This window comes from Eumetopias jubatus, unplaced genomic scaffold (genome assembly GCF_037043125.1).
Source record: "Eumetopias jubatus isolate StellerSeaLion01/CBP00866 unplaced genomic scaffold, mEumJub1_p1.0 scaffold_9, whole genome shotgun sequence".
Classification (NCBI taxonomy): domain Eukaryota; kingdom Metazoa; phylum Chordata; class Mammalia; order Carnivora; family Otariidae; genus Eumetopias; species Eumetopias jubatus.
This window is the reverse complement of record NW_028274815.1, coordinates 101,442,535-101,465,177: the sequence shown is the minus strand read 5'-3', so window position 1 is coordinate 101,465,177 and position 22,643 is coordinate 101,442,535. Positions and strand designations below refer to the sequence as shown.

The following is a 22,643-nucleotide window of genomic DNA, read 5'->3' as shown; positions in this document are numbered from 1 at the left end:
ATCTATCTATCTATCTATCTATTTATTTATAAAGATTTTATTTTTTTATTTGCTTGACAGAGACACAACGAGAGAGGGAACACAAGCAGGAGGAGTGGAAGAGGGAGAAGCAGGCTTCCCGCTGAGCAGGGAGCCTGATGTGGGGCTCGATCCCAGGGCCCTGGGATCATGACCTGAGCCGAAGGCAGATGCTTAATGACTGAGCCACCCAGGCGCCCCTGGTAACAGTTTTTAAACAAAGTGTTCGTGGTTAAAGAAATTTAGGCTAAAAAAAGCCTCTAAATAAAAATTTCAAATACTGTTTGTAGATGTATATAACACTATACATGGGAATATGTTTTGCAGACAGCTTAAGAATTAGCTTGGCACTCCCTTTTAAGCTACCGCCAAAGACATATTTCCATTAACAAGTCTAGATTAGGCATCTAAATGCTTACAAATATAAAACATCAAAAGATTAACAAGTACCCTGTAGCTCCTCTTCTATCTCTTCTTCATCCTCACTAGAGGAAGCTAAGTAGGCTTGAAAATCCATGTCCAAAAGCTCTTCCTTTTTAAACTTCTTGTTGAGTGTTGTAATTCTTTCATGATCAGTCTCATCCCAAGTGATCTCCACCTTTCACCAATAAAACAAATAAAAATAGAAGTGTCAGTAACTCTCACTCACAGAATATTTATCACTAAGCTAAAAAAGACGTAAGCTAAAACAAATAACAAATGACATGCATAATAAAAAGTATTTTACTTATGAAAGAGGAACCATTTCTATTAACCTGTACCTTTTTCCTCCTAACTCTGCTATATGCAAGCTACTCTAATATTAGGAGTAAAAACTCACCAGTGTTTCTATTAATTGTAGGGAAAAGAAATAAAACGCACTAGTGAAAAAGTTAACATTACGAATCCACAAAAACATGTTTTTCACCCGGAGTTCTAAGTATTTCAGGAGGTCTACAAACTACACGAAATCTATTAATAAAGCTTTCAACAGAATTTCAGTAGGGTCCCTTTTAAAAAAGATTAAGAGCCACTGATAAGAAAGGCATCTATGGGTTGGAAGTCCAGTAAACCCTCATGATACAGAAATTAATCTGTAACATCACTGGTTTGGCTCCTGTCCTCCATGAAGCCCCCATTCTCAGATAGGGTCTTGTCAGAAGTTTTAGCTTCATTACAGGGTGGGTCTCCTATTTTATTTTTTTCCTCAGGCTAATCTCCTCAGATCAGGGCAACAAAATGGGCACCAATTAACCAAGGGATCTTTAAGATAGCTGTCACTACCTTACAAGTTCTAATTACGAATTATCCTTATTCTGATAATTTGCCCGAGTGATAACCATAAAACTGCTGCTGGAACTGGTACATATGTGGATGGTATGGCCAGACCCTAGGAATTCCAGAATGGCTGTCTGGACAGACTTGCCTTGGTCATTTTTCAGTCTTGAAAATAACCTGACCCTATATTTTATGTTATTGAATCTTTTAAACTTCACTTATGGCATAATGGTGGGGTTTTACCATACTCAGTAACTAATCAAGGCCACACAGTGCCCAATACAGAATGCGACAGATGCAGTAGCTCTCTCTACCACCAGCCTATCCTCAGAAGAGCACAGAAAAGGCAACGGGAAACTTGTGTGGTTCCTGCAGAGTCTTATCTGTGGGCAGAAGGTTTTTTGGGGGCAGCGGGGGAGAAGAAGAGAGAAGGTAGGCAGCTAAATAACAAATTAATTCAATAGAAATCTTTTGGCTGTTCATTACTAAGCAATAATGTGACATCTAATAGTCCTGAATTATTCTACTTCAATTTTTACAATTTTGGATCATATCTGCAGAAAAAAATGTGTTCCTATTTAAAATTTCCACTGGTTTTAACTATGATTTCAGGTAATCTGTTACCTCCTTCCCCCACTCCCTAGGATATTAATAACTGACATATTACTTATTAAAGAATCTAACTGAATAAGAATATATGGGAAAGACAGGAGAAAAAAAGAAACATTTGCAGGTAATTGACTCAAGCTTAAAGGCATAACAAAAATCTGAAAACAGGTTCAAACAGATGTGGTAGATAAAAATGCAAATACACTTATGTCTCACTTCTATTTGTATTTGTGCATTAAAATTTTGAATACTTTCCATTTCTAAAGATGCTATACATAAATAATAAACAAGTTCTTTTCTGAAAGCAAGAGTCCAGCCATATATTTTTAAAAGTTAAGAAATACCGTTGATGTTCCCATTGCAGCAGATGTGAAATATTTTGGTTTATATGCTGTTAAATCCACTTCTGAGGCTACGTCCTTGGGCTCATCATCAAAAGTAGTATCATCTGGTATAAACCTAAGAAGCAAAGAAAAAATAAATTTATTTAAACATATGCTTTAGTGATAAACAACCAGAGTTTAGGTTCTCTTCTAATTAGTTACAGTTTATACATACATACCATACAAAAGTTTCTATAGAACACACATGTAGATGGGGCAAACAATGTTAGAAATAACCTTGGCACAAATAAACTATAAATCTGTAATTCCACTAAATTTGAGTGAACTCTGTAGGTAGAAACCCTGTGTTGGGAGTCAGTTAATATGAGTCAAGTGCAAACGCACATGGGTCCCTCATGTTTCAAAAAGACCTAGACTCCTGATAGCACAGTGCTGGCTTGCTATATGATATTCTGAAGATCAAACACAATTAGTAGTGGATAAGTGTTCTGAATGTAAAGTATCAGACATATAAGGTGTCACTGAAAATAAGGAAAAAGCTTAAGGTTGATTCTTTAAGACTAAGAAAATCTTCATAATCTTATCTTACAACATTTTTTCACAAATAATTAGCTGTTAGATATAAATTAGCCACTGTAAATTCTATGACAATGCTTAGGCATTAGGCTAAAAAATAGGGGGAAAAAGCAGAATTAAATAACCCATGGTTAATATATTTAGGCTTTGTAATTTATATAGGAGATTTTGGTTCCACACACACAAAAAGCATATGATAATTAAGGCTTATTAGGTTTACACAATATCCTTCTCCAGCTATACTTTTGCAAAGACTTACTGGAAGAAAAATATCTGAAATCAATATTTTTAAATGTTATTAATATGCATGCATTTATATTTTGGGGCAGATGAAAATAAGTTTCTAGATAATTGGATGGCAGCAGAAAACTCAATTTTCTTTTCTGATGTTATGTTTAACAAAATAAAACAGGGAATGTAAATTTTTTCCATGGTCATTGATCTTATTTTCTAGGCCTGCCAGAGCTTATTCTAACATTGCATGGAAATGTCCCAAAAAGGAAACAGAGAGAACAAAATGATCTTGAAAAGAACATGTTAACATGAATTCATGAAACCCAGAGTTTGACATTCTAACAAATGTTTGGTACCTACTATTTAAACATTCAAAACAAGTACCTCCTATTGAAACTGTTAAGAGAGAAAAGAAAAAAAAAATACTTGTCTGATGAGATAAGCCCTTCTTGTTATAAAGGCAAGCATACTAAAATCTTACCTCAAATTATCAATTCAAAATTTTTATTTGTATTTTTCTACCAGTCCAAATGCCTTTGAAGTATGAAAGCCAGGCACTATGAAATGATGCAAATTTTTTTTGGAAATTTTCATTTTGAGAACAAAGCCTCTCACAAACTTGGATACAAAGAACTGATTTCTATTCAAAGTATCATAGAAGAATGGTTTATTGGGTTCAAAAGCATTAAGTTAATGATAAAATGGTATAGTAGTTCAGCTTCCCATTTCCTCAGAACTGACATTTACCACCATTTAAGGTTTTTCAGCTTTGGGCCAGTGAAGCCTGTGCATGGGGTGAAAATAACGCCCAAGTCTGAAGACAATGCCAGCAACACCATCCATTCACTGAGCATTTAGAGCAGCACCATTCAGTGGAACTTTCTGTGATGATAGCAATGTTCTGTATCTGCTATGTCCAACATATGGCCAGTAAGTACTTGAAATGTGTCCAGTGATGAAGCAAATGAATAAATTTAAAATTTTTAAAAATTTTAATTAAACAGATATGACTAGTAGCTACTGTTATTAGCACAGGTCTAGAGGTACCAATTTATTAGCAAATTCCTTTGCCCCCACCTCAATGCTTTTTTTTTTTCAATTAATTCACCTGGTTCCCAGTTCTAAAAGAGAGTTGCAAAGGAATATCACTGCATATAACCCATTATCCTAAAAACGTAGCCAATATATCTGAAATTCAGGATATAAATGTTGGGTGACTCATACACGATACTTTAGCATTTTCTCATTATAGTTTTCTTTGTTAAGAGTGACGTTCCATAGGACAGAGTTCACCTAAAGCAAAAAATCATTTTTTTACAATATGAAACAACAGAAAATACTACCAGCCTAATATCTTACTTCCTAAAATCATATTGTGCTACAAGATAAAATTGGTAAGACACATACTGGATTACCTTAAATCTATGAATGAACAACTACTTTCGAATTCCAGGCCATCACAATCCTCATAAATTTTACCAGCTGTTTCAGGAGAATCACAGTCTACTACTGCATAATAGTACTTGAGTCGTTTGAATTGATAATCTCTCAATTTTTCTCTGGAAGTCCTAAAAGGTAGAAAACTCATTAAGCTTACCTATACAGGAACACAACCTATCTTCCTTTAAAAAACAAATGTTAATTATTTCAAGAAAAATATATTACAAACTAGACTTCATCCAATCTATCTTTCCTTCGTGATTTATGGGCATTAAATATTTAAGCTCAATTTATTATTTTGACAAAGCACAGACTAGGTATTTTAATTAAAATTTAGTATCTAGAAAAGGAGAGTGTAAGAATTACATATGCTTACTCATAATTTTAACTCTTGAATAGTCATTTTTTTGTTTTGCTACTACATATAGTCCCTCAAGTAAAACTCCTGAACAAGATCACTGTATTATAAAATAAATATGCTAGGAAAGCATTAGCTCTAAGTACAAAGAAATTCCTGATCTTGTAAAATGTTTATTCCAGATTTATGTGTTGTCAAGTCTAAATGGTTTTAAGTTTAATTTCATTTAACTACAACATACTCTTTGAGGGTCTTATTGGCTGTCTGCCACCAGTCTGTTTAACCACCATTTTTATTATGTGCACATATAGCTCCACCTAGTGGTTTAAAAACTACCTTAAAATTTTTCTACACATTATGAAAATAAAACCTGTTATCATTATTTTATTTAATCCTCAAATTAAAAAATACATATATTTCAAAGGCAAACAGAATTTCAGTGACACATATATGGAAAGCAATATCTCAGGAAAAAACCAAAACTTACTAATTAAGAGCAAGGAGGCTGAGAACCCTAAATCAGTCTAATCATGGAACATTTTTCAAAACTGCAATAATTGTTTTTGTGAATACAGAAATATGAATATACACACAAAAGGTTGTCACTTCTGACAAGCTTTAATCTGCTCTGCAACTTGTTTTAACCATAAAAGGCAGGCACAACATAAACTTTAGACCAATTAAAGTGACCAGAATTCTGAGTTAGTGACATGAATTCATGAGATTTAGTTTTATTTTCTGTAACAGATTAATACCAGTCCTTTTCAGGAGCATCTTCAGGAATACTTAATAACTCTACTGGTCCTTGAACTTGCTCTTCCTTCATCCTCTCCTTTCCAAACTCGGAAGGATATATCTAAACACAAAAAAATAAGATCAATGTAATTTATACTTTACTTTTCTTAGAACATCCAGACCTGTCAAGGTCAGGAACTCTAAGAGTTACAACTGAACTCGATGAAAACAGGAAGGATGACTCACTTCCAAACCTACTACAGGAAGCTAAAACATCCTGAGGAGTCTCCTTAAAAATAGTCATTTTGGCTGGAGAGTAACAGATGTGCAGCTTAAGAACAAAAATAGAATTATCTCCTGCATACATCAACTGGGACAAGATGGTCCTGGGATCCAAGGGAAAAAATTAAGAAAAGCAAAACAAGAGTCTAAGTGCTCAAGGAACTTAAAAGTAAACACACACACAAAATGACTAATTAGTTGACACAAAATATACAAAAATGATGAAAGAAGTATATAAAACATAAAAACAATTTTATTTTATCTCTTAAGTCATATCATTTATCCAATGCTTTAAGAAATACTTTAAATAGAAAAGAACTGATGATAATCTTATCACACTGTTTAGATGGTCTTGGTAAAAGAGAAAGGATTCCCTCATTGGGATTTGGTAGTTTTGTATGTTGGCTACTTTGAGAAAAAATATAACTATATTAATTTGTATTGTTCTGATGCTACTGGCCTTAACATATTTTTGCTAACTAATACATGCTTTTCTGAGTTCTCTGCAATATGCAATCTATCAAATAGGGATTCGAGTTTTTCTTACTAATTTGAGTGGAATAGGTTTTGATGTAAAAGCTTTAAATACATATGTAGTCACATCTGTTGATTCTGTTTTTCTCTTTTCTAAGTCTAGATATTCCTACTATCCATTTCCTGAAACACAAGATTTAACAAAAACACAATACCATTTTATTCTGTTTCTGTGGTTTGAGTTTTAATTTTTTTCCCTTATTTTATCTGGAGTTTATTTTGGACTATGATGAGGTGAAGATCTGAACTAAGCTCTTTACACAAAGACTCACTCATTTGTCCCAATGCCAGGTATTCAAGCTTACTTTGGTCTATATTATAATATAAACTCTTCTATTTATCTATTTCATTCCATCAATTCGTCTTTCCATTTTCACCTGAACTTGTTAACTCTTGTAGCAATATAAAATGTTCACATGTTGTATCTGACAGGGCAAATCCTTTTATACTGATATGTTTTCCTAAAAATTTATTAGTCATTTTGACTTATTTATTCTTTTAGATGATTACTGGTAGCCTTTTTCTTTGATAGGAACTGAGATTATGCTTGAAACTACACTAAAACTATAGAGTTGACATCTTTAAATACTTAAACAGAACAGTAATTTAGAGTTGTTTCAGGCACTGTACTAAATACTTAGTGTAAGCTTCTTCTTATTTTATCCTTACAACTACCCTAGGAAATGCTAGTTATATCCACTTGTCAGGTGAGAGAACACATCTGAGAAATTAATAAAATGCCCAAGATCACATGGCATGCATCAGAATCAAGATTTGAATACAGGTCTGTCATACTGCAAAGCCTAAATTCTTAAATCACTATGCTTGCTCTCCAAAAATATGGTATCTCAACATTTAAGTTTTTCAAATTTATCCAGTGTTATAGTTTACTTCATATATATCATATATGTTTAAGGTAATTCCCAAGGATTTTACATTTCTACTGCTAGTAAAAATAGATTTTTTTCCTAACTGGTTAAGAATTGAAGAATGCAATTAAAAATATTTTATTCTGTCCCTTTACTGAGCTTTATAATAGCTTTTCAATTGATTTCTTTAGGTTTTTAAAATACATACAATCACATAACCCATCAATAGCAATAATTTTACCTCTTCCTTTCTTTTATATTTATTCTACCAGTTTTGTACCTAACTGTACCAGACAACTGCCAGATTATTTTCCTTAAAACTATGACTTAAAAAGAAGATTAAGCTTAAATGTTTAGAAATATTTCAAAATGAAATCAATTCTCACCTTTACGGAAAATATAACACCCCCTTTAGGTTTAAATGAATTGAACAGAGCTAGCAAATCTTTTGCCTTTAATCTGTCCCAGTCCATGTTGCAAACTGCTAATCGACATGTAACCTAAGAAATGAGAAAAATTAAATATTACATAATCTCTATCATTCCCATCACTTGCAAAATATACAAAAAAGTATGTGTCTTCTTTCCTCCTCAGATTCTGAAATCACCAATACAGTATTTATCTAAGTAGTTTCAACATGTAAAAGAAAACTTTGGTTGAGTCACAGTGGTAAAACCGTCAGCAGATAAGCACTTTCTCTTACTAGGTTCTTAGTTCTTGAATCAGAACTTGATAATCAGCTGACTTTTTAACAACCAAGTTTATTGTGCTACCCATGAATGCGTATGGAGGTTGAGTATGTTACCCTACAGTATTTCCAATAGTGCACTAGGAACTGAAATATAAACTACCAGCTACAATAAGTTATCTTCTAAAACTTTCATGTGACCTGGGGCGCCTAGGTGGCTCAGTCGTTAAGCGTCTGCCTTTGGCTCAGGTCTGGAGCCCAGCATCTGGCTCCCTGCTCAGCAGGAAGCCTTCTTCCCCCTCTCCCACTCCCCCTGCTTGTATTCCCTCTCTCGCTGTCTCCCTCTCTGTCAAATAAATAAATAAAATCTTAAAAAAAAAAAATTTCATGTGACTTTTCTTTGATCTCTATTTGCTTGGACAGACATCTAATTTATATAGCTACTTTCCATATCAAGAAGTTATTTTATATCAAAAAGTTTTAATCAGAATGATCATTAAGAATATTATTTACCAATAAAGGTTTTCCCACTCAATTTAATGACATCAATTCTACCATCCATAAAAGCTACTTTTACTGTGTTTTTCACAAATAATTTATTCAAAAGTTCACCTCATCAGCCCGAGGAGCATCTTTATCTAATTCTCTCCAAGCATGCTCAAAACCAGAGTCCTCTGGCAGTAAATCTGCCATATCTTCTTCATCTTCAGAACTAGTTTCTATATTTCCTTTACCCCTTGCAAGATCAGGGCCACTGTCACTTTCATCATCATTGTCACTATCCTCATCTTCATCCTCCTCCTCAGCACTTTCACTTCCATCAACATCATCATCAACATCATCATTATCAGCTGAAGTTCTACCAGTGCCTGTAATTCCATCTTCAGATTCTTCATCACCTATTTCACTAGCACTTTCTGAATCTTCCTCCAGAGCATCTTTGTCAAACATCTTACCACCTGTAGAGTTTCCATAACCATCACTGTCTTTTGCCATTATTAGTGGAATCACTGCAAAAAAGATTAAAGGAGGGAGAAATTTAAAAAATGCAAACACAATTAAATGGAATCCAACTTATTTTGACCTCAAATGCATTAAAAATATAATTTCTATGAAACAGACTAAAAAAACATAAATTCAGCAAAGTTGATGCTGAAGTTACTTAACAGAAATTTTGACATATACCCAGATCATACAAGTAGATTCACATATTCATTCAGTAATTATGGAGTGCCTGCTGTGTGCTAGGTGCTCAATAAAAATTATTGGCAAGAGAAGCTATCAGTGCCCTCAATGAACTTAATAGTCGAGAGGACAGATGGACAGATATCAACCAAATAAAACCAATCAAATCAATACACATAAAAAGCATACAATAAGAGTCTCTAAATAAGTATAACTGAGTTGCTACTTGAAGGATGAAGAGGAGGTATTCAAGATTAGACTAATAGATGAGGGAAATGTTCCAAACACCAAAAAAAAAACCCAAACGCAAAGATCCACGAATAGGAAAAAATTGGCAAGAATGTCTCGATTGCAGATGGCCAGGAGTCAAGTAAGAAATTAAACTGAAAGTGAGGTAGGGGCCATGCTTCCCAAAAACCATGGAGAAGGTTTAGACTTTGTCATAAAAGCAGTGAGAAGCCACTGTTAATATTTTCAGAAAGAGGAACATCATCAGATTTGCACAGCGAGATCACCTTGACTAGCTATAGAAAACTGGAGGGAGTCAAAAGCAGATGTGACTACAGAATTAGAAGTATAGTACTATACTCCTAGCAAGAGATGAAGGTAGCACTAAACTGTTAGAAAGAGACAAAAAGACGTGAATGGATTCACTTCAGAGTTGCAGAGTCAGGAGGTAAAATCAACAGTAATTAGTGACAGGGGCTTGCAGTATGGGACAGAGAAGTTTTAGAAATGTCAAAGATGAGTTCTAGCTTCCTGGCGTGCAGAGCTAGCTAGCTAACTGGATAAACATGTGATGTTGGAAAAGAACCAGTTTGCTGTTTGGTAGAGGTAGATCATGAGTTCAGTTTTCAATATGCTGAATTTGAAGTGCCTTTGAATCGCATAAGAGGAGATATCAAGAAGGCTGCTGGCCGTCTGAGTCTACAGCTCTGAAAAGTTGCACGCTGGAGATAAAATTTTTCATTCATGTGTAGTAATAACAGAAGTTGTGATGTGGATGAGATCACCTATGCAGAGCAAAATAGTAAGTTTTCTGCTAAATCTTGAACTTTGTAACTAACTATGGCTAGCGATATACGAAAAGTAAGACTGTTTTTACTTAAGTTGGATTTTTTAGCCCACATAACTTTGAAAAAACTCATTTTCTATTTCTAAAGCAATCGTATGATTCTATTGTGGGTATATGTGTATGTTGATATACAGTATCTTACACATTTTATTCACCTTTAAGTTGGAGCTTATGTTTCTGCTTACAGGCTCTGCTTGTAGAATTAAAAAATAAATTTAAAAGCTTAACACTTGGAATGAAATTCGAACTTAGTTTTTCCCTTGGTCCTATAATCTTATAATAGTCATTCATTGACCAAATATTTATTATCTACTATGTAAAATGCATTGAGCTCAGGAAAGGGAAAAGGGAGATGGCTTGTAACATGATCTAATGCTCTTGATAGGTTCATAAACAAAAAGAAATTGTTTACTGATTTATGGAGCTATGTTCTAAAGTAACACAGAAGAGACATCTAAATTTCCCTGTAGAGAGATATTTATAATAAGAAAGGCTTCACGAAGTAACCACTTGACCTGAGGCTAAATGAAAAAGAGTTCTGCTAGGAGGAAAAGAAATGGGTTTTTATTTTATCTTTGAATTTTTCATTCAAAGATAACTGGATGGTTATTTTGGTACATAATTCCCTAAGTTTGTTTTCTATGATGTACCCATGTAAGAGAGTGGGGGAACATAAAAAATAGCCAGTAGGTGTGAAAAAGCAAAAAAAAAAAAAATGCACGATTGTTAAGTTCTGCATATGGGATTAGGAAAACGCCACCACAATAGTGAAAGAAAGTTACTACGAGACAAGCATCAGAATTCACCTTTAGCAATATGCTCAGAAATAACACCTTGGGGGCTTAGCTTTATCTAATATTGCAATATTTCTCAAGCATCAGTCATTATTATACCATTAAACGATTTTTGCATTTCACTGTTTTTCATTAAACTGAATTTTTTTAAGTTAAAAAAATTAGATTTGTTCTAACAGATGTAATATAGTGATTACATTTTTTCCTAAGATGTTGAAACAAATACATACCTAGTAACATAAAAAAGTTTGAGTATCATCTCACATATGCCCTGTTTTCACATATGACAATGGTACACATACCACACTCTGGGTTGTATAATAAAATGATACACGCAAGACTTAAAAAAGATCTAGTATTTTAATATTTTTGACAACATCAAGTACATTCAGAGTATTGATTCATTCAGTAAATATTCGCTCAGAGTCCACAATGTACTGGCTAGATAATGTGGGATTATCTCTATTCCTGGATGGTACTGCTCCAATAGTAACTGTAAACAGTACTTACCTAGCTACCTAAAAAAAAATGCTTTATAAATGTAATGAGTGCTCATTGCAAAAAACTTAAGAAAATATGGTTTAATTATGGTTTAATTAAGAAAATAAAAATGACTGGTAATTTTTCAAAGATAACTGGATGGTTATTTTGGTACATAATTCCCTAAATTTGTTTTCTATGATGTATCCACTAATTTTTTTAAGTAGCTAATCATACAGTTTATACTATTTTGTAACTTATTTTTAAAACTTCATATATCATAAACATGTTTGGATATATTACAATTTATTTAATCAATTCCCTAATGATTTATGTTACTTTCAAAATTTTAAAAACAATGCTAAGATGCACATTCTTTGCACAAAAGCCCAATTATTTACTTAAAATAAGTTCTTAGGGGTGCAATGCTGGGAATCAACATTTTATGACCCATAATACCAAACTGCACTCTTCACATCACCTTTACGTTGTAGCACTTAAAAAGCTCTCTGCAGGAGCGCCTGCGTGGCTCAGTTGGTTAGGCATCTACTTTGGCTCAGGTCATGATCCCAGGGTCCTAGGATGGAGTCCTGCACTGGGCTCCCTGCTCAGTGGGGAGTCTGCTTCTCCCTCTACCCCTTCCCCCCTGCTTGTGATCTCTCTCTCAAATAAATAAAATCTTAAAAAAAAAAAAAAACCTCTCTGCACACAGTAGTTGCTGGTAGCTGATGAATAATGAACAAAAGATGTTTACATATGAAGTCACTAATCCCTACTTACACACACTGCCTTTCTAGACTGTGGAACCAATGTAAATTACTGGAAGCAATATGAGGCGGTAGAAAGATTTTACAAAGACTTGAGTTGCAGGCCCAGCTCTGTGTATCCTCACATAAATCACTTTAGCCTTGTTTCCTGATTAATCTATCCTAATTTCTCAAGCTTATTGAGAAATTTTAATAAAAAAAGGATAGGCAAAAAGATTCTATAAAATCAATCCAAAGGATTATATGGATACGTTTTATTAATCCAGTGCCCTAAATCAAGTGAAATTTAAGATGCTAGACTGACTTGCCTCACAAACTTATCATCAAACAAACCTTGCTGCTGTTCCTATTCTTATTTTCCAATTTCAGTAACCAAACTCCTATCCCTCTCCCTATACCTCAGTTTGCTGCCTGGTTCACTACAAATGGAAAGAGATCCCACTCTTACCTCCTAGTTCCTGCTATCTAGAATTCTATCCACTGCCTGATACCTCCTACCTTTCAAATGTGATCTCAGCCTGTCAAGTCCTCTCTGACTTTTTCCCAATGCCTATCCTCTTGTAATCATGGCCAGCCTTTGGCTCATCTGAATACCAATTTTTTCAGTTAACAACATAAACAACAGGCAACACCAACACTCAAAATTTCTTGCTACTGGAGGGGACACCAAATTTTAATAAGCTCAGTAAACAAGTAAGTATGAACCAGAATCAGATGTTTCTTAGTTCCAAACAATCTTTTCTAGATGTATTACTCGCTTACCCCTTCAGAGATCTTATTATCTAATCAAATGGGGATACTGATTTCTTCTGAACATATCCAACCATATCTTTGCTCAAAAAGTCCATTCTATACAGAGTGCTCTGGTCTCTCAATTTACTTTTTCCAAACCCTATGGTACTTCCCCTAAGTTTTTCTCTGGTTACCATATCTTGAGTGACCTCTTCCTCTGAATTCCCATAGCCCTCTGCTAAACATCTTTTATGACACTATTATTTTATTATGTTACAGATCTAATTTCTTCCACTTTAGATATGTGGTGTCCAGTATGTAACCTGCAGCCACATGTGGCAACTGAGCACTTGTAATGTGGCTCGTCCAAATTTTATACTTGAGATTACTATGAAAATAGAATGCAAACTATGCCATTAAAATTTAAGTTGATTACACATTAAAACAAATTTTTGGTGTATTAAATAGAGTATGTTACTAAAATTAATTTCACCTTTTTTCACTTCTTAATGTGTCAACTAGAAAATTCAAAATTACACATTTTTTACTGGACAGTGCTGCTTTTGGCTGGTGCCACTGTAGAGTTTAGCAGGCTTTTATTTGCAATACAGGATCTTGGATCTTGGGAAGGGCTGAAATCAAGATCAAATCCACTCAACAAGCTATGCACCTTGCAGAGGTGCTGTGTCTGCTCAGGGGGAATAAACCCACTGCTTCACTCAAAGATGCTGTCCCTTACCAAACTGCGAACTCTAAGAGCTCTATGTATCCAAAAGGGCATAACTTTTTCTTTAAAAAAAAAAAAAAGATTTTATTTATTTATTTGACAGAGAGAGACACAGCGAGAGAGGGAACACAAGCAGGGGGAGTGAGAGAGGGAGAAACAGGCCTCCGGCGGAGCAGGGACCCCGATGCGGGGCTCGAACCCAGGACCCTGGGATCATGACCTGAGCTGAAGGCAGACGCTTAATGACTGAGCCACCCAGGCGCCCCAGGGCATAACTTTTTCTAATTTGCACAGGCATCATATAAGCTAGCAGTAGCCCCAAGATGGGGGACCATGTCTTACTCATTTTCTACCTGCCACATACTAGTTACTAAAAGTAGTTGAATGAAGGATGGATGAACACACAACTCTACTAGCCCTTTTCAGACACACCTCTTCTTACTATGTGATGACAACATATAACACTTTATCTGGCTAAAGAATATAGCTCTCACTAGTGCCTACCACAAATCAGAATCATTCATTAGCCTTAAGTTTTCCTCTCTTAGCCATTATAGCACCAAATAAAAAATTAATAATCATTTTATGGCATTTTTTTCTTTCACAGCTTTATACTCCCAAATAAGCATTTGATCATTCCCATTATATTATGAAAATACTATATATGCTTTCTTAAAAAAAAAAATCAGTATAAAAATAAATAATATAATATCAAAGAACCTATAATTCTTTCCAACCAACCTGATTGCATTTCTCTTCTTGTCTCAGAGTACTTGACCTGGGGAGATTTCACAGTTTCAGAGGGGCCCAAGTCTCCTGTGCTTAGTTTTCCTTTGGGACATGAGTCTGTACAGTGCTGAACAATGCTTTTCTTCTCTGTTGCACTTTTTTGTGTAAATTTTTCTCTGTCTTTCTTGGGACTTATTTTTGAATCTACCTTCTTAGATTTGCATGACTTTTTCACTTTCTGGATTCTGTCAGAGTTATCTGAATCACTTTTATCTCCAGAATCCTTTAGATTAATTTTCTTGGTTTCTTTCTTTTTCTCCTCAACTAGATTTTTTGATTCTATTTTGTTGTTAGTCTGGGGTTTTTTCTTCTTCATTTTCTTTTGGTTCAGTGCTTTATCATCTTCATCAGATAGATCTGAATCAGAATCTGAAAGGTCATAAAAACGTTTCAAGTCCTCTGTAGTGCTGTGGTTGATGGGGCGTCCTCTTTTATCTACAGCATAATTCAACTTGAACCTTTTGTCATGAAACATTGCTCGAAATCTCTTGTCAATTTTGACTTTTCGATCCTTTTCTGGCATTTCCCAAAATCTTGGGTCTTTTGTAACCCTCCTAAACCGCTGGTCACTCATTATTTCATGTTTGGATGCCATTTTTAAATGCCTGACTGGACAAATGCTTGAAGAAATAAAATCCTAAAAAGTAAAACAAATATTACAATAATGGATTAGTTAAAAAAGATGCTTCAGGAAAAAATGCTAATTCACAATATATTCTAAGTTAAATATAAATAAAGGTAACACATCCAATTTCATTTCCCAACTTATTCTGAGTCACATTCAGAAAAACAAAAACTATCAGACTATCCTCTTTTGATTACAGAGCATTTGGAGGAATAAATTTAAGACAAAACCAAGCAGAATTCCAGGGCTTTACAGAGGGAGACAAACGCTTACTAGCCAATTGCACTCACTTAGAATTTCTACATTTCTTTTTGTATACCTGTGTACCTGTTACAAGTTAAAAGCTAATGTAATCAAAAGCTTCCCAAGCCTCAGTTGGTCCTATTTGTCTCTTCACATTCTGGTCCCATTCTTTCTGTTAGTCCTTACTTCATGCTACTATTCTACAAGCCTAGTCTCCTAACTAAACAGACTCAAATCAATTCAGATTCAGCTCACAAAATTCCCTCTTTAAATCCGATCATCTTTCAAAAAGCTTCCCAAGCCTCAGTTGGTCCTATTTGTCTCTTCACATTCTGGTCCCATTCTTTCTGTTAGTCCTTACTTCATGCTACTATTCTACAAGCCTAGTCTCCTAACTAAATAGACTCAAATCAATTCAGATTCAGCTCACAAAATTCCCTCTTTAAATCCGATCATCCTTCAAAAACCATATAAATTTTCATCTCAGCTATTAATAAACATCTCTTCTCTGTATAATTTCTTATTCTATAAGTAAGGCCCAAGTGGGCTGGTTCTCCCCAAAACATAATTAGACTGTGTGTGTGTGTGTGTGTGTGTGTGTGTGTGTGTGTGTGAGAGAGAGAGAGAGAGAGAGAGAGAGAGAGAGAGAGAGAGAGAGATTAGTACTGTTCCCTTGAAAACAGTAAGGGTTTAGCATCTCGATTTGATTTTTGCACAGCTAAGAGTCATTGACTTTTTTTTTTAAGATTTTATCTAAACATTTGTCAGAGAGAGAGAGAGAAAGAGAGACAGCGCACAAGCAGGGGGAGCGGCAGGCAGAGGGAGAAGCAGGCTCCCCTGCTGAGCAAGGAGGCCATGGGGCACTGGATCCCAGGACCCTGGGATCATGACTGGAGCCGAAGGCAGACGCTTAACCGATGAGCCACCCAGGCGTCCCACGAGTCATTGATTATTAAGAACAAAAAGGAACTGATCAAACAGGGTAGCAGTGCTTTGTTTTGAAAGCAGCCTTGTATTTTTTCCTTAAATTTGAAAACAATTTTTTTATACGTTAAAAAAAGGCACATAGGTTTCAAGGATGCACTTATACACGTAAGCATTTACCCCTCTGAACAAGTAGGGAACAAGGTAGGTACCATCTCATCCAACTATTAGTGACAATGCATATATAGGTTTACAACGAAAGCATTCAATAAACGTCAGATATTCAGACAGAGATGGGTGACCTGACCTCACCTTCCGATACCCACCTTCAACTCCACAGCCCACCCTCCCGTCTACCGACCCTCTAAAGCGGAGAACACCAGGGTGGTCCTAGAACGGCGATCTCCTTCCTAACCCCAAACCTCAGGGTACGGCTACTGGGCTGAGGTCCCTCGACAGGACCCTGGAGAGGACAAAGGAAGTCTGAAATATGAGACTGGAATGGCAAAAAAAAAAAAAAGGGCGCAACCCCTTATGAATCCAAAGAAGACCCTGTCAAAGACTGGTTCGGCACCCTCCACAGCCCTTCTTGGAAACCCAAATCCACTAACCTCCTCTGAGCTTTCGCCGAGTCTCACGTGCGACACACACCCACAATCCTCCGCGTGACGCTCCGCCGTGATGGCAAGAGAACTGGGCCAAACTACTTCCCCTTTCCCCTCCGCGGCGATCTCCGGCGCAGGCGCCGGAGCCGCGGTGGTGCATGCGCAAGATAAGTGCACCTGCAAGTGGCGTCACCGTTGGACATGCTGGGGCTGGGCGGTCTTTGGCTCTTGTGGCGACGACCTCCTGCCGCGGGGGTCCCAGCAAAGAGCCTCCGCCTCAGGAAGGTCGCCTCCGGCGTCTCTCCGGGCAGCACCTCGCCCAGAGCCTTAAATATCTTCGACCGGGATTTGAAGAGGAAACAGAAAAACTGGGCGGCCCGGCAGCCTGAGCCGATGAAGTTTGACTACCTGAAGGAGGAGGTGAGCCCGCGGGGCAGTGGGGGAGGGCGGCGCCGAGCTCTGGCGCCGGTTCGGGGGCTCCGGCCAGGTCCCAACCGACCCCAGCTGACCCCACCCGCCGGTGACCTTGAGCAGCTGCCCTGCCCGTCTCAGCGTCTACTGTAATCACTGAAGGGGTGGGTGAGGTTATTTGTAAGGTGCTATTCATTCATTCAGCAAATACCGCTTGAGTTACAGCTCTGTCCTGGGCAGAGTAAGACCGCTGCCCTCAGGAGGTTTCATTCTTGGGGGCGTCGGTGAACAAGAAATGTAATTTCAGCCAAAGAAGTAAGGTGAGGTACTAAAGTGAAGTGGTATAATGACTGCGATGGTCAGAGAAGGCCGCTCAGGCAGACGACATGATGAGGAATTAGGCAAGCTAAGATCTGGAGGGAATAGCCTTATAAGCAAAGGGAAGGACAAGTGAAGAGTTTCTGAGACGGAAAGAACCTTGTTGAGACCTCCAGTGAAGCTTCCGTGAAGGAGAGAGTGGGAGAGGAGATCAGGGAAGGCGCAGGTTATTAGGGCTGCAGATAAGAACTTTGGATTTTCTCGTCTAACTGAACTGCCCATTCAGTGTGGTAATCTCTGGCCACATGTGGCTATTGAGCGCCTGAAATGTAGCTAGTCCAGTTGAGCTGTGCTGTATCTGTAAAATACACTTGATTTCAGTGACTTAGTGTGAAAAAAGGATGCAAAATATATCATTAACAGTTTTTTTAATCTTGATTACGTGTTGAAATTGTAGTTTTGATATATTGGGCTAAGTAAAATATGTGAAAAATAATTTCTCCTGTTCCTTTCTACTTTTTAAAAGTGGCTATTAGAAAATTAAAATGACACATATGGCTCTCATTGTTTTTCTCTTGGTCAGTACTGTTCTAGAGGAATGTGAGCCAGTTGAATGGGTTTTGTTTGTTTTTTTTGGGGGGGGGTTGGGAAGAGTCAACCCTGGGGCTAGATCTCACAACCCTGAGATCATGACCTGAGCCAAAATAAAGAGTTGGTCACTTAACCAACTGAGCCATCCAGGCGCCCCTAGCCTGTTGAATTAAGCAGTGGAGTGATAGGATCTGATTTATGTTTTAGGAAAAGTAATTAAGATAAGTTAAGATCTCAGATTTGTGCTTGTTTGAAAGACCTCTTCCTCTGTCCAGGTGGACTAGAAACTGAGGGTTTCTACTCTCTGGACACACAGCACCAAGTTCAGGCCTAAGTAAATATTTCTTTGAGGATGAAGCAAAATTGAAGTTAAGTGTAGTGAACTCTTTAAAGCCGAAGCAAGAAACAGTTTTTGAGCTCTGTGCAAGCTTGCTCTGACCAGATGATGACTGTGTTCGTTCTTAGGGTTCATAATGACCTGTACTGAGAAGATGTATGTTTCTAACCACTCTTCTCCAAGCAAAGCGTATAGATCTGGTATACCTCTTGCCCTTCCCCTACTACCCCCAAAGCAAATACACATATGTTCTGAACTTCCAAGTCCTAATAGAAACTCTGGGATGTTTATGAAGGAATAGTAGAATGTGAGGAATATTTCTCACATCTTTATTCTTGACAGATGAAGCTAGCCTAGCAAAGAGGAAGCACCTACTTTATGGCCTCTCTTAGATTGGGATGGGATTGGGGAGAATAACATAAAGTGCAATTTCTTCAGATTTGGCTGACTTTCTAATTTGCACATGTTCCTTGGAAAAGTTGTTTACTTGTTTAGTAGTTCCACAGAATTTCTTAGGTGTCTTCAGATAACAGAGTTTTTTTTGTTTGTTTTGTTTTGTTTTAAAGATTTTATTTATTTATTTGACAGAGACACCGAGAAAGGGAACACAAGCAGGGGGGAATGGGAGAGGGAGAAGCAGTCTTCCCACTGAGAAGGGAGCCCGACACAGGGCTTGATCCAGGACCCTGGGATCATGACCTGAGCTGAAGGCAGATGCCCAACAACTGAGCCACCCAGGCGCCCCTAAATAATAGAGTTTTTAAGTGATCATTTATACATTGATCTGTAATAAACCATAGCTAACAATATTTTTTCACTTTCATATACCTCATGCTAATATCTGTGGACAATAATGTATCTGTTATGCTCCTGTTGCTTCTTATCCTTGTAATCTTATATAGAACATACAGTGTAAAAGCCAGATATATACATATTCATGAATATTTAGTCTTGGATTCATTAAATGGACTTCTGAAGTAATTTGCCTGAATTTGTTTCCTGGGATAGTTTAATTTATGGTGTTTATAACTTATGGTCAAATTTATATAATTTGTGGTCAAATTGAAAATGGGATAGAGAGAAGTACTTATCAACATGTTGAAACATAAGTAATAATCCACAGGTTTATTGAATTGTGGATTATTGAATACTAGAAAAAGTGTTGCTTCTCTTTTAAGCCTACTCAACTTATATACATCATTGCTGCTTGTAATCCTTCAGGTTGGAAGTCAGATTGCAGACCGTGTGTACGACATAGCCAGGTAAGTGATGATTATCATAATAAAATACAATTAACTTTGACTGAAGATTCAAGAGATTGAATGCTGAGAGCTTAATGTCTTGAATGGCAGAATCTGGAGGAATTTATTACCAGGATTAGTGATTTTAATCATACTCTTAAGTTCTTTTTTTTTTTTTTTTTGAGAGAGAGAGCAGGGGCACAGGGAGAGGGAGAAGCAAACTCCCCACTGAGCAGGGAGCCCGATGTGGTGCTTCATCCCAGGACCCTGGGATCATGACCTGAGCCAAACACAGATGCTTAACTGACTGAGCCATCCAGGCACCCCAAGTCTCTCCTTTTTTATGTCTGGAGAACAAGTGTTCTTTTTTTTTCCTTTTTGCCAAAAAAAAAAAAAAGAATGAATAGAAGTACAACTCATAGCTTCTCTATGAGCCTGAATGACTGATCCAATTTCATTTGGCTAAAAGCCAATAATGAAAACATTGCTCCAAAAATGGAGGTAAAAATTGACCACCTGTGAATTTTTAAGATTTAATAAACCTAGCTTTAAAAGTTTAACTATAATTAACAACAGAATCTTTACTATCTCAGTGAAGGAAATCTACCTAGATTTGTTCCCCACTCAGGTTATATGAGACTGGCCATTTTATCTTAAGTATTGTTAATGGCAGTAGGGTTCTATGACAATTATATAGAGGCACATTTGAGAAGAGAACACTTTAATGAAGTATTAAAACCTTGATGAATTCATTGCTCTGTATTAGGCATAACAATTTTACAAATTCAGGTTTACAGCTGTGTGGCAGGAACCACATAAATAATGGTTAAATAATGTCTTTACTGTAGAATTTTTCTGTGATGTTAGCAAATCACTTTTGTGTGCTCTTTTGTTTAAAAGACATCCATTAAATTGGACCAACATGGGATGAATTTATTACATTTGTTTATAAAAGGGGAATTTTTTTAAAATCAAAAATTCAAGTCATTTTTTAGAGATATTCTTGCTACTTAAAAGAATCTTGGGATGAATTGATTTCATATGGCAAAAAATGTCTCATTGTTACAAATAATCACCCCCATTTCATCTGTTTACTTCCATTATTTTAAGGCTCTGAAACAAATAGCTAGTTCTCTGTACTGCAGTCATTCATTTGCCTGTATTTTAGGCCATTTATTAAAAATGAAACATTAAATTTTCCAAATCAGTATGGATTTTATAATCTTTTATGTCATAGTACTGAGCAAAACATAGATCTACAGAGAGACCTGTGATTATGGCTAAAAACACGTCTTAAACTAACATTAACTCTTTGGAACTAAATTATTAAAAATACCAGTCTAAAAAAATACCAGTGTAAATGCCCTTGCACTAATGTTCTATTTTTACAAAGTATAGTTTATATTGTCCACACTGATGTTTTGTTGATTCTTAAAAAACTAACCCCGCAGATTATTAAATGTCTTATTTGTGGTATCTGAAGTCCATTTAATAGTGTTATAATCTGGGGACTCCTGGGTGACTCAGTTGGTTAAGCGTCTGCCTTTGGCTCAGGTCATGATCCCAGGGTCCTGGGATTGGGGTCCCTGCTTAGTGGGGAGTCTGCTTCCCCCTCTCCTTTTGTCCCTCCCCCCACTCGTGCACTCGCCCACACACTCTCTCGCTCATGAATAAATAAATCTTTTAAAAAAACTTATAATCTGTGGTAATAACAACTCATAACCAACTTCTGTTGAGCATTTGTACTGTGCTAGATACTTTAAATGCACCATTTCATAAAATTCTCTTGAGGGAGGTAGTAACTTTTCCATTTTATAGATGGGGAAACAGATTCAGTAAGATTAAATCACTTGTCCATGGTCACAGAGCCAATAAATTACAGGCCCAGAATTCTAAATCATGTCTTTCTGATCCCAAAGCTTGTGTACTTTACCATGTCATACTGCCTGTGTTCACAATCAAGATAGAAGGCATTGTGTAAATAAATGGTTCTGTCTTACCACCAGTTCTCCAGCTGTGTACTGGTGGTCTATATTTTTGACATAAGTTTTTAACAGAAATTGAAAAAGGACTGCCAATTTTGGTTCCAATATAAAAAATGTTACTAGTGGATAAAATTTTAAGTTTTCTTGTCATATGAAATTGGCTTACAATTAGATGTGTGAACTGGCTTTGTATGACATATATTTAGAGGAGGCAATGTAGTATGGGGGATAATAATTCTGGGTCAAAATTCTGACTAACAATTCAAGTTCTGACTACTGCTTATCAGTTGAGTGACCTTGGGTCGACTTACTTTGAACACTTATTGCTTTGAACCTGCTAAGATTTCTTTTTTGTTTTTAAGATTTTATTTATTTATTTGACAGAAGAGAGACAGTGAGAGAGGGTACACAAGCAGGGGGAGTGGGAGAGGGAGAAGCAGGCTTCCCGCCGAGCAGGGAGCCTGATCCGGGGCTTGATCCCAGGACTCCAGGATCACGACCCAAGCCGAAGGCAGACGCCCAACGACTGAGCCACCCAGGCACCCCAAACCTGCTAAGATTTCAGTAAAAGTTAGCTACTGTTTAGTTGGTGTTTTGTTTTGTTTTTAGTTTAACATGTTAGTATTTCATGGTATTTTACATGATGATTTTTAAATTATTTGCTGCCTCAACAAATTTGAGAAAAAGGGATAATTAAATTCCTGACAAGTATGCCGGTATTTTCATGTTAATTTAGGTTAGCTTCTTTTCATTCTTTATTTGTATATATTATTAAATTAAAATATCCCCACTAAATTTGTTCTTTGAATCCACATCATGGAGCAACCTCATGGAAAGCCAGTTGACTGTGAGGTCCTGTGAATGTCTGGA

General features: G+C 36.5%; 2 protein-coding genes across 5 annotated transcripts in view; one reads left to right on the top strand and one right to left on the bottom strand.

Moving 5' to 3' along the window:
- ESF1 (ESF1 nucleolar pre-rRNA processing protein) overlaps window positions 1–16,935 on the bottom strand; it is a 62,463-nt gene extending 45,528 nt beyond the window's left edge. Inside the window, exons 1-9 of one of the 2 annotated variants that reach the window (XM_028112926.1) lie at window positions 16,897–16,917; window positions 16,612–16,748; window positions 14,446–15,130; window positions 8,557–8,954; window positions 7,643–7,756; window positions 5,592–5,692; window positions 4,454–4,606; window positions 2,229–2,343; window positions 469–616 (exon numbers count right to left, since the gene is read on the bottom strand). In XM_028112926.1, coding sequence (XP_027968727.1) covers window positions 469–616; window positions 2,229–2,343; window positions 4,454–4,606; window positions 5,592–5,692; window positions 7,643–7,756; window positions 8,557–8,954; window positions 14,446–15,088 — 1,672 coding nt within the window. In that variant the 5' untranslated portion in view covers window positions 15,089–15,130; window positions 16,612–16,748; window positions 16,897–16,917. Of the gene's footprint in view, window positions 1–468; window positions 617–2,228; window positions 2,344–4,453; window positions 4,607–5,591; window positions 5,693–7,642; window positions 7,757–8,556; window positions 8,955–14,445; window positions 15,131–16,611; window positions 16,749–16,896 lie in introns of both variants that reach the window. The other variant, XM_028112925.2, reaches the window with a different exon arrangement.
- A 129-nt stretch (window positions 16,936–17,064) lies between these two features.
- Window positions 17,065–22,643, top strand: part of NDUFAF5 (NADH:ubiquinone oxidoreductase complex assembly factor 5) — a 28,032-nt gene continuing 22,453 nt past the window's right edge. For 2 of the 3 annotated variants that reach the window (XM_028113016.2, XM_028113017.2), the window contains exons 1-2: window positions 17,065–17,310; window positions 19,769–19,809. In XM_028113016.2, the coding sequence (XP_027968817.1) occupies window positions 17,092–17,310; window positions 19,769–19,809 (260 nt within the window). In that variant the 5' untranslated portion in view covers window positions 17,065–17,091. The remainder of the gene's footprint in view (window positions 17,311–19,768; window positions 19,810–22,643) is intronic. The other variant, XM_028113018.2, reaches the window with a different exon arrangement.